Below are 16,110 nucleotides of genomic sequence, written 5' to 3' on the forward strand. Positions count from 1 at the left end.
TTCAGGCAAAAATGTGTTCAATCTCTCTAGCTTAATCCTCTGTCTCCCCTGTCATACCACTTGTCTCTTGTACATTCTCAACATGGACAGAACAAAGAATCATTATAATCTAGGTTCTGGGGCAGAGGATAGCTATAATGTTCCTCATCCTACATGTATCTTCTTTTTTATTTTTTTTAAATCATTGAAATGTATGATAATGAATTGGAATCCTAAACCCCTTATAAAATGCTGTCCCTCCTCTGGTACAACCACAGCCTCTGCAGTCTTAATACCACAGCACCTGTGACTACTTCCAAACTCATTAATATTACCTCACAGACAGAGAAAGACTGGAGAGTTATCAGACCCTGGCCTAGGATCCCAGCTATTTACTTGTGCACACATGCAGCTGCAAGCAGTCCTACCTCCCTTGAGCATCTCTGGAGTACTAGAAAACAGAACACAGGGCCGGGGGTGGGGGTGGGGGTGTAGAAGGTTATATTTGAGGGGAAAGCTCCATGTCTATATCTCCTCTACAGTAATGTAGCTGTTGAGGGGACACCCATGTTTCTGGATATAATTCCAGTTAAACTTATTGGTTCACCAAGCGGGTCTTGATGGGATTATCTCCCTGGTCTGTTGCCGATGCTCTATCTGGGATAAAAAAAAAAGACATTTGGCCACATCTCCCCTGGCAAAGTAACAGAGTAGATCCAGAGCACTACAGAAGAGATGAAAACTGGACCATTGAAATGATACGCATCTGATTTAAACCTTCCTATGAAAACAGCTGAGTCACTACCTCTGACTTATGCTTGCTGCCATTATAAACCATTTTCTTCCTCCTCCACGGTCTAATAAGGGCCACGGGGCTCAATGAGTCTCTGGTCACCTGAGAGCCTCCCTCCTCCTCCCCATCAAACTCTGTGTTTCTGTTTTTAATTAATATCATCAACTTATTTGAAGTTCTGGCCTTTCATTTTGTGACACCTCCTGTGTTTAGTACAGACTCATAAATATACAATGGACATTTAGCATATTTTATCATAGAACAAAAGGTAAAACAATTTTTAAAAAGCAGTTTCCAGTAGGTTAGTTTCAATGACAACGTTTGTGAGAGTATGCAATCAGCCTAGAATGTGTTAAGTGTCCGTTAATTAGTTATTAATTTTCTATGGTCCTGGTTTTCTTTGTTATTAGAGACATTTGATTTAGGAAAGCAAGCGTTTCCAGGAAGGAATTTTTTTTTTTGGTAGACAAATACAATGTAAAACTAAAGTTTTGTGGAAAAACATGAAAACTGGAAAGCTCTGGTTTTGAAATCAAAAGCTAAGTTTGAAAAGTAAGTTTGCTTATATAGTTGTTCATCCTAAGGGGTTGCAAACCACTTCAGCTCCTTGGGTCCTTTCTCTCGCTCCTTCATTGGGGACCCAGTGCTCAGTCCAATGGATGGCTGTGAGCCTCTACTTCTATATTAGTCGGGCACTGTCAGAGCCTCTCAGGAGACAGCTATGTCAGGCTCCTGTCATCCAGCACTTGCTGGCATCCACAATAGTATCTAGATTTGGTGACTGAATATGGAAAGGATTCCCAGGTCGGGCAGTCTCTGGATTGTCCTTCCTTCAGTCTCTGTTCTTTGTCTCTGCATCTCCTTCCATGGGTATTTTGTTCCCCCTTCTAAGAAGGATCGAAGTATCCACACTTTGGTCTTCCTTCATCTTGAGTTTCTTGTGGTTTGTGGATTGTATCTTGGGTATTCCGAGCTTCTGGGCTAATATCCACTTATCAGAGAGTGCATACCATGTGTGTTCTTTTGTGGCTGGGTTACCTCACTCAGGATGATATTCTCCGGATTCATCCATTTCCCTAAGAACTTCATAAATTCATTGTTTTTAATAGCTGAATAGTACTCCATTGTATAAATATACCACATTACAATATGAACTAACCAGTACCCTCAGAGCTCTCAGGGACTAAACCACCAACCAAAGAGTACACATGGTGGGACTCATGGCTCCAGCCGCATATGTAGCAGAGAATGGTCTTGTCGGTCATCAATGGGAGGAGAGGCCCTTGGTCCTGTGAAGGTTCTATGCCCCGGTGTATGGGAATGCCAGGGCCAGGAAGTGGGAGAGGGTGGGTAGATGAGCAAGGGGAGCAGGAAGGGAATAGGGTTTTATTTATTTATTTTTCTTGAAGGGGAAACTGGGAAAGGGGATATCATTTGAAGTGTAAAGAAAAAAATCTAATAAAAAATAAAAAAAATTAAAAAAGAAAGAAAAGTAAGTTTGCTGTACTTAATGTCAAGGCCCACTCTGTACTTAGAATAATCAGGCCAGTATGCTACAGGAATGGACACAGATAAATGCAATAAACTCAGAAACAGACTCATATAATACAGGCAACTGATTTTGAACAGAGGTTAAAAACAAAATAAGAAAAACAGTTGATGGGAAAAGTAGATGTCACCCGTGCAAAAGATAACCACAACCAGAGCCTCTTGCTTGATATACAAACGCCTCAAGAGAATTGTGGGCTTAAATATAAAAGTTATAGATGATAATCTTTAGGAGCTAGGTTTATGCAAAGAGTCCTTAGAGTTGACTCTAAAAATACAATTCACTTGAAAAATGATAAGTTTTATGTCATCAACCCTAAAACGATTGTTCCTCCAAACCTCAAAGATGAGAAAAAGAAGCTGCAGGTTAGAAGGCAATATTTTTAAAACACTGCATCTAACAAAGGCCTGCTATGGACCATGTATAAAGAGCTCAGCACACGGCAATTGGAAATTCCAGCAGTGCAATTAAAAAGGAGGAAAAATACAAGAGCTGTTTCATGTAGCAAAGTGTGCAGATAACAGAGTAACAAATTAAAAGTATTCAATGCTTTTAGCCATAAGGAAAAGAGAATCCAAACTGTAGCAAATTACCATTCCATACCTCTCACAATGCTTTAAACTAAAAAAAGTGACACCACCAAATATGTCAAGGGTGTGGAAAATTTAGATGAATTTTATGTTGCTAGCTGGAATGTAAAAATGGTAATTCTTTAAAAAAATGAAATATGCAGATACTGTACTACTCTGATCATATTCTGGGGCATTATCTCAGAGAAAGAAAAATATGTTCACACAGAAGCCTATATGCCAATTTTAGCAGTCTTGATTTAATCTCTAGTAACTGGGAAACTGTAGGTGTACTTAAACCAAGCAACCAAGCCATGGAACATCCATGACATGGATGAAAGTTCAAGGATGGCAATGAAAGACCACTGATCCAGTCAACAAACTTAATATCTGGAGATCTGTGCTGGATAGACATAGCGACAAATGATTCCCCTGGTTCCATTGCTTCATGACATGTAGACATTAAAACAACTGGAAATGACAAAGTTGTGGAAATGGAGAACAGGGTACTGGTGACTATGAGTTAAGGCGCGTGCAACCGTGTGTGTGTGTGTGTGTGTGTGTGTGTGTGTGTGTGTGTGTGTGTGTGTGTAGATATTGGGTGAGATTTAAAAAGAGCAGCTAGTAAGACTCCTATTTGATTGGAGGGTATGTTCTATGTCTTAACTATGAAGATAGGCATCAATATTCTGGCTAAGATGTCATGCTGTTTCGTTGCAAGATGTTATCATTGGCAGAGACTAAGGAAAAGCATTTCTGCATATTATTTGTCAGAACTCCATGGGAATCTACAATCATCTCTGTATAAAAATTTTAGTTAATAAAGAAGTTATGTTAGCAGGTTGTAAAAATAAATAAATATATCAAAAGAGAATGAGTTAGTCTCCGTAATCAGTGGCCCCTCTGGCTTTCTCTATAAGGTTTGCGAGGGGCCATCGCCTTCGCCCTGGCCATCCGCAACACGGAATCTCAGCCCAAACAGATGATGTTCACCACCACACTGCTCCTTGTGTTCTTCACTGTCTGGGTGTTTGGAGGAGGAACGATCCCCATGCTGACGTGGCTTCAGATCAGGTACGTGACCCTACTAACACAATCACTGAGAAGCATGGCTGGCCTGTTCCACTTCTAATAAAGCTGACTTCATTGAGAGCGCAATGGTAGATTTGTACCCCATCTGTCCCCAGCATCCAAGTGACCTTCAGTCTCAGGTGAAGCAGTATGACCTACTGTACATTGGGCTGACTTTCCCAAAAGGCTTGGAATGTTGTCTCTTTTTAAGCTTCCCTACAAATAGATTTATTCACCTGTGACTTTATCCATTCAACAGTATTAAAGTACAGTGCATTACACTTAGAAACTTTAAAAAAATAAGAAACAACTCTTGACCTCAAGATAGCTACATTCTAGTTAAGACTGTTAAAAGAAAAAGCAGCAAAACTAACAAGGAAGCAGGTTTGCTTTGCTTTTTACTCTTGGCACTGACATTTAAAATAGGAACAACTGCTTAGCACACATTTGGTGAGGGAGCCATATGCTTTTCAAAGGGGGTGCTGTAGACAGAAGGCAAGGTTTCAGTCAGAACCTGTCTAATTTGTAGCTGCACACTACAAATCTAGATGGTAGGGGTAGCAGACAGAGAAAAGTGGATAGCTGGGGCCAGTTTGGATAAATCTATTATAAAGTGTTTTTGTCTTTATTGAAATGTCTCTGTAACCCAGGTCCTGGTTTTAAGGTAATGGATTAAGTAAACATTTCATTTCTCACATGTGTACATCAAAATGATTCTCTCCAGTTCCCACCCATTCTCTATGCCCACTGCAGCCAATAGGAAAAGATCCTTCTAACTACAAAAGGTTTCCACAGTTTCTTATTAACAGCGGCTATGGTTTCAGCACCTTTGTATGGCATGTCCACTATAATAAGAATAAATAAATAAATAATTCACGAAAACTTAAGTGACTACAAGTATAAATACAAATGCTTTTTGTTAAGCATTTGCAAGAACTTTCTACCCATTTAGCAAAGAAAATGCAGGAGCAGGCCTCACATATTTAGTATAAGTGGGCTTATGTGTAAAGTAGGCCCAGTAGCTGTGTATTAAACCAAATTTCAGGGTAAAAGACCCTGTGGACTACTGTGAATATTACTAAACACACAAAAGTGCTTTGACCAAAGGTGAACGGTGAGTGCTTTGAAATGCTTGTTGAATTATTTTCTCGCCATATAAACGTGGTCTGCAATTTCTTTCACAGTGGTAGTTACTGGAGGGTTCCTATGGATGAGTACACACATTGCATTAAACTCTCAAGAGTTGGATCCCCCGTGAATCATTAGTAAGAGAGTGCTGCGTTCAGATTTCTGGAAAATAAAATTCAGTAGGTTGGATCCCTGCATGGAAAAATGAGGCTTAGAAGGCAGAGCTTAGAGGAAGAGAAGTCCCACTGAAGTGTCAAATACACTATCAAAATATTCTATGGAGAGCATAGGAAAGAGCTGTCCAATTTTCCTTCAAATAATCAAACATATTTTATTTTCTATGATTTCTTTTCTTACTCTCAAGTTATTCCCAAATTGGTAACATATTTGGTTTTTAGCCAGCTCTCCTACAGTGCTTTCCAACAGCACCAGCTAACTTCCCATGAGTACCATAACTTACAAGATCTCTGATGCTGAGTCAGCTGGGGAGAAAGAGGTATAATGGTGGATCCTTAGATGGGCTAGGGCAAGTATCCAGACAGCACGACAAACTTGATAAAGAAAAGGTGTGGCGTCAAACACAGTATCCAGAACGAGGTGCGTGGAGGCCAACCTTCCTAGAGTGCAGCTTGGGGTAGTAACCTTATGGAGTTGTCCCAGTGGTGGATGACTCCAAAGAGCCCAGGTGACTCAGTACCAGATGGGGCTACTATCCAGGATGAGGACAAGTATGGACAGAACCAGGACAGATGTAGAGAAAGGAAGTACCAGGAGTTCCACCACATGGAAAGGCTGGCGTTCTCCACTGAAAACCTGAAACCAGAGCAGAAACCCCCAAAAGCAATCCTAAGGACATCAAAAGGAGAATACTGAAGGACATAAACATGAAGATGTTTGGGACGTTAGCTCAGGCAGATGGAGTCAAGGCTATAAGAACAGTTAAAGGCCAGGACAGTAAAAGAGTAGGTATGCAGATACACAGACGGGAGATGTCTATTGGCTTCACCTGTGCTATATGATCTTGTCATGGGCTCTGCTCTCCTTTTCTGGTTGGTGATGGTCTTAAAGGAGTCATCAAATCCATCTCAGCTTCTGAACGCGCAGTGGCCCATCTCCTACATGTGGTTAGCAGGGCCTGCTTACTCACAGGGCAAGTCACCTTTGCCAACATTCCTATCTGACTCTTTCCACAGTATGTGAGTAAGTTGCAACTATGATAAAAAGACACAAGTGTGGAAGGCTCCGGGAGAGAATGCAAATATGACCTCACATGAAACCCACATACTTCCTGGAATATGATTTGTTAACCTATTTTACAAGGTCTGCCCTTTCTCACTTTCTTCTCTTAAATTATTTGGAAAGTACTTGAGTTAGTTTTTCTATTACTATAGGATTTTTCACTCGGTTACAAACTACCACAGTAGGAGGTAAGGAAAATGTTTCCTATCAGGTAACAACTTAGCAGCAATATCAGTTTCTCTTTGATAAACCTGACTCAAACAGCAATGGTCATGTCACTGAGACCTGAATAAAGATCATTGCCTCTGAGGCAAGCTCATAAGTCTGGTCCTAGCAATGGTGCAAAGTTCTCATCTTAAAAAAACTTAATTTATTTTTAAAAACATTAATAGTAAAATATATACTTAATGTGTCAATTGGAAACAAATTGAGTGTTCGTTTCTTTTTAAATTTTAAAGGAAATGGATTCCTCCCGTGTTATTTTGGAGGCTTAGATGTAAGAAGAAGAGTTGCTTCTTGATTAGAGTCCAACTCTTCCCTCCTATGAGGTCACGAACACCGCAGTGAAGAAACCCAGTGAACACTTTCCAAGGACCCTCTGCGGGTAGGCAGGAAACAGGGGAGATGAAAGGTCTCAGGCTTTGCCACACAGGGTCCAGTAAGGTATCACATAAACACCAAAGGCCAGCTCTGTGGAAGTAGCACCATAGAATTAAGTCTGGGATGGTAATGCCATTCCTGGTATAGGGTTGGGCATCTGCCTTCTCAGGAACTTACACTAGACCACAGCTGGAGTCATAGCCTTGCAAATGCAGTACAGAGCTTGCCTCCCAGACAACACTAGAAACCACCCTGGTAGAATGACAATGACCTCTAATCGTAGCCATCTTTGACCAGATAACCATTGCGTGTTGGATGTTAGATTATAAAACTCAGGCACAGAACCTCTCTGTCTCTGTCTCTAACCTATAAAATAGAAGTGAGGATGGTGGCTACCTCTTAGCATGGGTAAAACCTGGCAATGTGACATCACTGTGGGGCTGCAGAACCACTGAGCCCTGCGGCTTAATCAGGAGGCCCATACTCCCAAACGGTGCATTCTGTTCCCACCTGCATGAGAGAGCTCATTCTGAATGCCTACAATCTACTTTGATTGGCAGATCCTCTGTGGGGAAAAGAGGTATATTTTCATAACAAAGTAGGCTTATTAAAAGCATGCTTAGAAGGTCCCTGTCTATGGGAGGGACTGGGCAGGCTCACTTTGTAGCAGGGATTCTCCATGCAGTCTTTCTCTGTGACCTGCAAGGGTTAAAGGTCAACAAGGCCAACCCCGCCTGGTCTTCCTCAACTACAACCTAGAATTAGAGGAATTACAGGAATTTATTACCCTTCCCCATTCAAGCCAAGACATCCCATCCTCTCTTCCCCAAATCAAGGAAACAAAATTATTTGCCCTAGTCTGTGTCCATTGCAGGGCAAATAACTTTTAGATAATTTGATTTCATCCAGTGTTGGTATTTTAATTATATTTAAAATTGATTCTTGGGTTTTGGCCCAAAGCCATGTACAAATGCTTCCTTTATCACTTTTGCCCACTGGCTACGAAGTTCTGTGATAACAATTGTCATTAAAATGTACACAGAGATAGATTGTTGCCCTTAATACACACACACACATATATGTATATGTATATGTATATATATAAATGATAACAGGGTTAAGTACAACTGCTTACACACAGAATATCCTATATTACTGAGGTAAGGAAACATCAATTTAATACAGTGGAGAAATGCTTACAATAAGTTCTCTTACTATTTATCTATTTGGTTTCCTCCCTAGCACCAAAGTTCTCAAGCATGCTAACAATTTCCTTCACAGGGAGATTAATGCAGTAAATGTGTGTGTGTGTGTGTGTGTGTGTGTGTGTGTGTGTGTGTGTGTGAGAGAGAGAGAGAGAGAGAGAGAGAGATGTGTGTTGATATATATACAGAGAGACTTTGAAAGTGTGAGTCCTTCCCTGCTTCGATCTCTTTAAAGTGTGGACTATAAGCTCTAAATTCAGCTTCTCAGATCTTCATTTTTCTTATCTATAAAATGAAGGTGATAGCAATAAAAATACTTCTTTAGAGTTTATGAGCATTAGGTGTGAAGTGTACAAAGAATTTAAAGCATGCAACAAATGTCCAAAAAGAACTCCTGTAAACTCCACTTCTTAGCCACATCCTTATCGTTTATTGTGATATACACAAATGCAGTGGTATTAATTAGATGCATTTGTGGAAGCTTGCTTTCACGGAGAACAGAAAGAAATGGTCTCTGGAGAGTTTACTTCATTTTGTCCTGTAACTAGATTCATCAATTTTAGAGACAACCACTACTTAAGCATTCAAGATGATAAATTTCATTAAAATCCCCACAAAACTATTACAGTTATCCAACAGCTCAAATGAAGTCTTTCTGGAATATGTTTCTATTCCCATCTTCAGATAATAATCCTTGCTTATGAATTTTTCAAATACCCAACTTATGTCGTTTCATCAATTTATATTTTATGTTTATGTCTTGTATTGATTTTAAACCAGCTTATACATTTTATATCAAGTTATTTCAATCAACAGACCTGAGAAATATGTTGTCTCCTGAGACATGGGCAACTAGTTCACTCACTGAAATAGAATCATACTTTCTGTTCCTCACCCACCACTCCCCTCTGGAAAGGATTTTCAACTTTCTATAGATTCTTTTATAATGACTTCTAAATCTATGTATTTATTGCTAACATCAATCTAATTTGACATATTAATTATAGATGTTGGATAACTAGAGCAATCTACTGCTGACCTAAAAGAACAGCATGTTTATAACCAGTGTTATGAGTTAGCTGCACCTAAATTTATTCACCATCTGGGTGCTTTACTGTGCTATGCTTATATATACAGCATATTCCCAGTTCCAGAGATACATTTTTCACCTCCACAGCCTCCAGCCACCCTTCCCAACCCTGTTCTTATTTGGTTTCTCTTAACACCAGCATCAGTGAGCTTCATCCATGTATTAGTACTAAGTTTACCAAACAACCATATTCTGCTCTATGGAAGGAAATGTGTTTAGCTGTTAGAAAACACCACCCAAAACAGTTGTCTTCTTTTAAGTAACAGACATATATTTAGGTGAAATATGAAGTTTAGCAAAAGTGAGTTAACTGCAGTGTGTGGAATTTGTTACTCCAGGGTGAGAAAGTCCTGGCTGTAACAGAGCATTCATCCTTACCCCATGTCTCCCAGTAAATGAAACTCAAAGCACTTGACCCACTGCAGGTAGTAATTGTGCAAAGACTCTAAAAGCAAATGGTAGGAAACATCCTAGAAGCCCACTAATGGAAGAACAGATAAAGAAAGCAGGGTCCACACAACACAATGAAATTGTATTCTGCCATAAGAATTAAATCATGGCATTTGTGGGAATGTAGATGGAAGTGGAGGAAAATAATTCAGAAGTAGAATAAATACCACATTTTGTGTCTCATACGCAAATTCATGAGTGTGTGTGTGTGTGTGTGTGTGTGTGTGTGTGTGTGTGTGCTATGAAAGAAGGAGGATCATGAGAGGGAAGAGAGAAGGAGAGAAGCAAGGTGGTCCTGACATTCTTGATATGAAAGCAGGTAGAAATAGAAGAGCAGCAAGAGGAGGCTAGGAAGGACAGGGAGGGTGGTGGGGAAGAGGGGTGGACAGAAACATATGAGATGCTTCACACACAGATAAGAATACTGTAATGAAACTTACTGCTTTTTGTATCCTAATTTTAAACATGAATAGCCAAAAGAGAAAGAAGACAAAGCAAATGATAACAGATCGGGAGTAATCCAACTCTTGGGCCAGGAGTGGGGTTTCATCCTTGCTCTTCTGTCTGAGTCTCTTGCATTGGAACTGAAGGTGCCAAAGAACTATAAGAGAAATTATTTTGCTTCTGGGTTAAGTAGTGAAACTGCAGGTCAAGAGAGCAAGGAAGGAAGGAGAGGAGGAATAGAGGCAGGGATGCAGAAGGAGGGAGAGAGGAAGGTAGGCAGGTAGGCCCCTTATCTGATCTGAGATTACCATGACCATGGCACTACCCAAAATCCCTGAAAAAGGACAGTGACACTCTGACCATAAGGGGCAGTAATCCTGTTGCAATTTTTTCCCCTCTCCTGCTCCCCTCACCAGTTATCCTTGAGAGCAGGTGCAATATTGTGGAGAAGGCACAAGACATGCACAGCAGTGTAGGGGCACTAAAGACTTTCATTCTTAGGGAGCAAGGGAAAGTCCTTGGGGGTGGCTACAACATGGGAAGACAATTGTGACTGGAAGACAGTCAAGCAGATGGCTCTTTGAAGCAGGCATTAACTCTGGGCTTACTGTCAAGCTGCATGGGTTTAGCTAACCCTAAATCACATACCATAGCACTGAGAAGCTACATAGAAGAGCCTGAGTCAAACAGAGCACTGGGTGGCACACATGCCAGGCAGAGCTGAGTAGTGCTGCAAAGACTTTGTATTGGAACCAATATAGGAACCCCAGGTAACACAAGGCAGGCAAGAACTGGTGCCCTGGACCTAGTCTTGCCAAACGCCCTCCCCAAAGAATAATAAATATTATTTCATAGGCGAATCTGATCAAGCCATTTTACATAATATTCAGATTTTGTAAGAAATGCTTATAATTACTCAGTGTATGAAAATTAGGAAAACAATATGTCACAAATGAAAACATAATAGATACTAACTTCAAGATGACAGGGATGTTGGAATTCAGAGAATAATACTTTAATGATGTAATGATTTTATGACTGTGCTTCAAGAAGTAAAAGCAAACACATATACGCATAGCACATGCACACACACACACCACACACACGTACACACACACATATACATACATATACATACACAGACAAGAAAGTAATAGAAAATACAACAGAAACAAATAAAAAAATCAACAGGAAAATTAAATTGTGAAATGGAAACAAATGAGGCTTTTAGAACTGAAAAGTGATGTCTAAAGTAAAGAACCCACTGGACTGGCCTAATGGTGAAAGGAAAGATGGCAGATGGAGGATTCACCCACCTATTCAAGACTTGAGAGTCTGTTTTTAGCAGCAGACCCTTTCTGGATAAACAATGGAAGGAATTCCTTCAGATAGCAGAGAGATACTGCTAGAGGAAGGAGGAACCGCAGAAACAGGAAGGATACCGAAACAGCAGGCATCACTGACGTATAATAAGTACATGTTTTTCTTTTCTTGAGATCTTAAAAACTTTAAATAGTGCTGACAGATAAAGTTAACTTTATCATAGATTTTCAAAACAGAGGGTGGGTATAAAGGCCTGGCAAATGCTAAGTTTTCTAAGATCTACTTGATGTAGTTAATTCAAAGTAGATTATAAAGAGTTATGTGTGTTTATATTCTGGTTTGTAGATAAATTACTGACATATGTAAGCCATCAGGGTATGTTTTAATATCAAACTAAGAATAAAATGGAATATGAAACAAATTCAAACACATCCCTATAAAAGTAATTTTTATTCACTTGATATAATTGTCATTCCAGAAGATTACTGCTGAGTAAGCTCACCCTGTCTAGTTCTTTCTGAACTCTAGTTGGCTGATTCAACTCAGCTGTTCTGGCTCAGTCTCCTCTCCAATATGACTGATTCAATCTGGCTTCTCTCAGCTTCTCACTGCATTGCTCTGCTAGGCCTCAAACTAACTCTGGCAATGTGTTCTAATCTTCTGGCTCTTTTTTATTCTCTGGCTTTGACTGCCTCTGCTGCTTTTCTGCATTGAACTGCATGAAACCACAAAGGAGCTGCACTGCACTGCACTGCACTGCACTGCACTGCACTGCACTCACTGCACTGACTCCCAGCTGACTGACGCTCTTCCTGCCCTGCTCATAAATAGACAACCTTTCCTATCTGTTCTCTTGAGAACTGGGTGTGTCCTACCTCTGACTCATCCCAAAAAATCTTTCTGATTCACCACTAAATTACACATATCACTTCCAAACATGGCTGCCTCCTTCTACAAACTAATTTTACCTTAAAGGCATGTACTAAGGGAGTGTCTGTATTCCAGACAGAAGGATTAAAGGTGTGTGGCATGGCTGCATTCTGAATGAATCACACAAATGGAAGTCTTTGGATGTGACCCGTTGCTAGAGCAGCCATGTTGCTGGATTAAAATTCCTCTACCCATTCACATAGAAAGCAGTGAGAAGAACAGAAGAACATCATAAACAATAGCTAAGTGACACTATTATACATCTAACTCCAAAGGCATTAATTATTGCAACAACTAATGAAGTAAATTGTCAGTGATTAAAAACTGTGAATAAAAAGAATCAACTATGTGATGCCAATAAGAGACATACTTGACTTATGACATAGATGTGACATAGGCCAGCTAAACATAAGAGAATTAGAAAAGCTTTATCAAGCAAACACCCAAATGAGGTCTTGCACATAATAGTCTTCTGAGCAAGAATATTTCTCTGGTTGAAATAAAAAAAAGAATGTTATGTAATGATGAAAGAATCAGTTTACTCAGACAGAGTGACTATATAAAATGAGCACACAGCTAACAGCATTGCTTTCCAAGACAAGACAAGTCTGACAGATCCCAAAAGAGAGATGGGCAAATCCACACTCAGAACAGAGGACCTCATAGCTCTCAATCAACAACTGAGAAGTAAACATGTGAAAAAAAAAAAAAAACCAAACTAACAAAAACAAAAGTTCGGGAGATATCAACAGCAAGGTGGGTGTCTTAGTTAGGGTTTTACTGCTGTGAGCAGACACCATGACCAAGGCAACTTTTATGAGGACCACATTTAATTGGGGCTGGCTTACAGGCTCAGAGATTCAGTCCATTATCATCACGGCTGGAGCATGGCCTCGTCCAGGCAGGCATGGCTCAGGAGGAGCTGAGAATTCTACATCTTCATTTGAAGGCTGCTAGGAGAGGATTGGCTCTCTCCTGGTTCCTCTCCAACAAGGCCACACCTTCAAATAGTGCCACTCCCCGGGCCAAGCATATTCAAACAACCACAGTTGTAAACCCTCTAGTTCCTTAAGTCATTTTTCATATAGATCTTTAATTCCCTTTCCTCTGTCTCTATGACATGTGGTATGTAAAATTGTTGTTTGGTAAATTAAGAGTGATCAAGTGTTAGCAAATTCTCATGATTTAACCTAATAGTAAAATAAATATAAACACATATATACACCTTTCACCTACTTTTTCCTTTTGTTAATAATTTGCCCCTTTAGCTTTCTCACCTTCCTCTGTAAATACATAAACACTAGCTATATCTCTATGTAAACAATCATTTGCCATACTCTTTTGTATATTTTAGACAAGCACTCTACCCCTGACTGACAGCCCCTACCTCCAGACACGTTAAATGTATTCTTCTGGTTGTGCTAATCTGTTTAAATATTGGGACAGCCATCATATTCTCCTTCTCTAATGCTGAAGCACGCATCTTAAAGGATAAAGCCATTCTATTAAGTATCCAAAATACAAGTGTAAAAAGCATTACAACAACACTATTATCAGTACGTGTTCAAATGCCTCATTATTACAAAACTGTTTTTATAAGTATTTTTAAATTCAGGATTGAATCAAGGTAATATATTGTATTTGAGCCTGACTCTTTTTTTCTCTATGATATTGATTTTTATAGAAGAAAGCAGGTCAGCTGTTTTATGTTTATCCACATTCTGGACTTGTTTGATGATGGTGTCAATTAATATACTCTTTCCTATATTGTATTTCTTTTAAATGAGAAAGCAGGTCAAGCTTTGAAATTCAGGTTGAGTCTTTTTTTGTCTTCAAGGATACCCATTGGTAATGTTGTGTGCTTAATAGTGTGCAATGCTTTGTTTGTGCATTGTGGGGCCTTGCCCTGGGTGCTCCACCAGGATGCTCATTGTCACAATGCTGAGTTTACTCCTATGGGACAATGGTAACATGTGTTACAAAGGTACATTCTTCTACTTTATAGTTTACTTTCAATCTGTGGGGCAATAATTGGGTACCACACAATTATCCCCTTCACAACCATCTTGATCTTGCCAGTTTAGCATCCCACTGGTAATACTTGTTCAGTTAAACTTTTATATTTCGGTTTAATTTGCTCTTGATATCTACTCTGTGTGTGTGTGCGCATGTGCATTAGTGTGCAGGCTGGAGTTGTCCCGAAGGCATCTTCCACCATTTTTATTTCGACAGAGTCTTTCAGCACTGTAGGAGTTCACCTGCTAGGCTAACCTAGCTGGTCAGTGAGCCACTGGGATCAGCCTGTCTCCTCCCCCACTCTGGGGTTTCAGGGATGTAGCGTAATTCCTGGTTTTTCAACACTGGTCCTGAGGACTAAGCTCAGGCCCTCCTCCCTGCATAGCAGACATGTTATGGACTGAGCCATCTCGCAGCCATTGATATATAATTCCTAGATAGAGAGTTCCTTTCTTGCTAAATGATTATCTTTTCAATAACTTTTTTTAATTTTCTGAGGGCTTTTTGTTTTTCATTTGTTTCATTGGTTGTTGTTACTGTTATTGTTGTTGTTATTGTTGCTTTTGGCTGTCGTTCCAGTCTGGCTTTTCTGTCTTGTTTGAGACAGTTTCCTATACTCCAGGTTGGCCTTGAACTCCATCTTTCTTACCAGTGCTGAGGTTAAAGCTGTGCAGCACCATGACTGACAAACTTAATTGCTTTTCCTCAGGGATGGGGATTGTACTCAGGACCTTGGGCATGCTAGGCAAGTGCTCTAGTACTGACACCTCCACCATGACTTTCTCTTTTAAAAATATGACATTTTTCTTTGTGACCAAGAACAAATAGATGTATGCTTCCTAGGCATGAGAAAAATGCATATTTGATATTTTAAGGAATAAAGTTCTTTGTGTATGCAGTGGGTTTCTTAGTTACAATTCAATCAAATTCCCAATCTTGTTAGCTCCATTGTCCTAAATGGGTCAGATTATAAAAGGTATACAACAAATTATATTTTCTGCAGTCCAAGTCCTTTTTAAATATTTGTTATGGTCCTGAGGCACCACACATTGAGACATGCACCTGGCCGCTGCTCGTGGGGCTTGTCTTTTATGATAGACATCCACCCTGCTTTCATATCAGTTTCATCCGTTTTGCTCACCCAGAAATAAAACAAAGTGGTCCCATCTTCCTTTTGTGCAGTAGGGAATGTGTATTCTAAGCCCTAGGCAGTGAGGGCTCCCCTTCCCCCAATTCCTTTTGGTTCAGTAAGCAGTGAATAGATCCCAGCCTGGGTAGATTTCAGCATCTTCATCAACACCATTTAATTCCCCAGGATCTCCAATTTCTCACCAGAAAATAAAGTCTTGTTTTTCAATCGGTTACAACCTTTTACCTGGTAATGCATACTTTAATTCTAAATGAAGCTGCTTAAGAAAAATTACAGAGTAAAAACCCAAGGAATTACATTAAAATGCCCATTTTCCCCTAAAGATCAATCGCACCGTCAAAATGTGGGATCCTAACTGGAGTTATAAAACTAGTACTCAGGTTTACACTTAACTTCACAATGCGGAAATTGCTTTTGACAGAGAACTGCCTACTAGATGCAAAATATGGCTTAATGATGATTTTATTGTACTCAGGGCAACTGTATGGCTTGGAGAAATGCCAGAGGAATGTACTGAAGAATGCTTCCTCCTCCTCCTCCTCCTCCTCCTCCTCCTCCTCTTCCTCCTCCTCCT

At 39.9% G+C, this 16,110-nt stretch overlaps 1 protein-coding gene across 1 annotated transcript in view; it reads left to right on the forward strand.

Moving 5' to 3' along the window:
- Nucleotides 1-16,110, forward strand: part of Slc9a9 (solute carrier family 9 member A9) — a 544,400-nt gene that overhangs the window by 361,676 nt on the left and 166,614 nt on the right. The window contains exon 12 of the mRNA XM_031346346.1: nucleotides 3,811-3,964. Within this exon, the coding sequence (XP_031202206.1) occupies nucleotides 3,811-3,964 (154 nt within the window). The remainder of the gene's footprint in view (nucleotides 1-3,810; nucleotides 3,965-16,110) is intronic.

Source organism: Mastomys coucha, unplaced genomic scaffold (assembly GCF_008632895.1).
Source record: "Mastomys coucha isolate ucsf_1 unplaced genomic scaffold, UCSF_Mcou_1 pScaffold23, whole genome shotgun sequence".
Classification (NCBI taxonomy): Eukaryota; Metazoa; Chordata; class Mammalia; order Rodentia; family Muridae; genus Mastomys; species Mastomys coucha.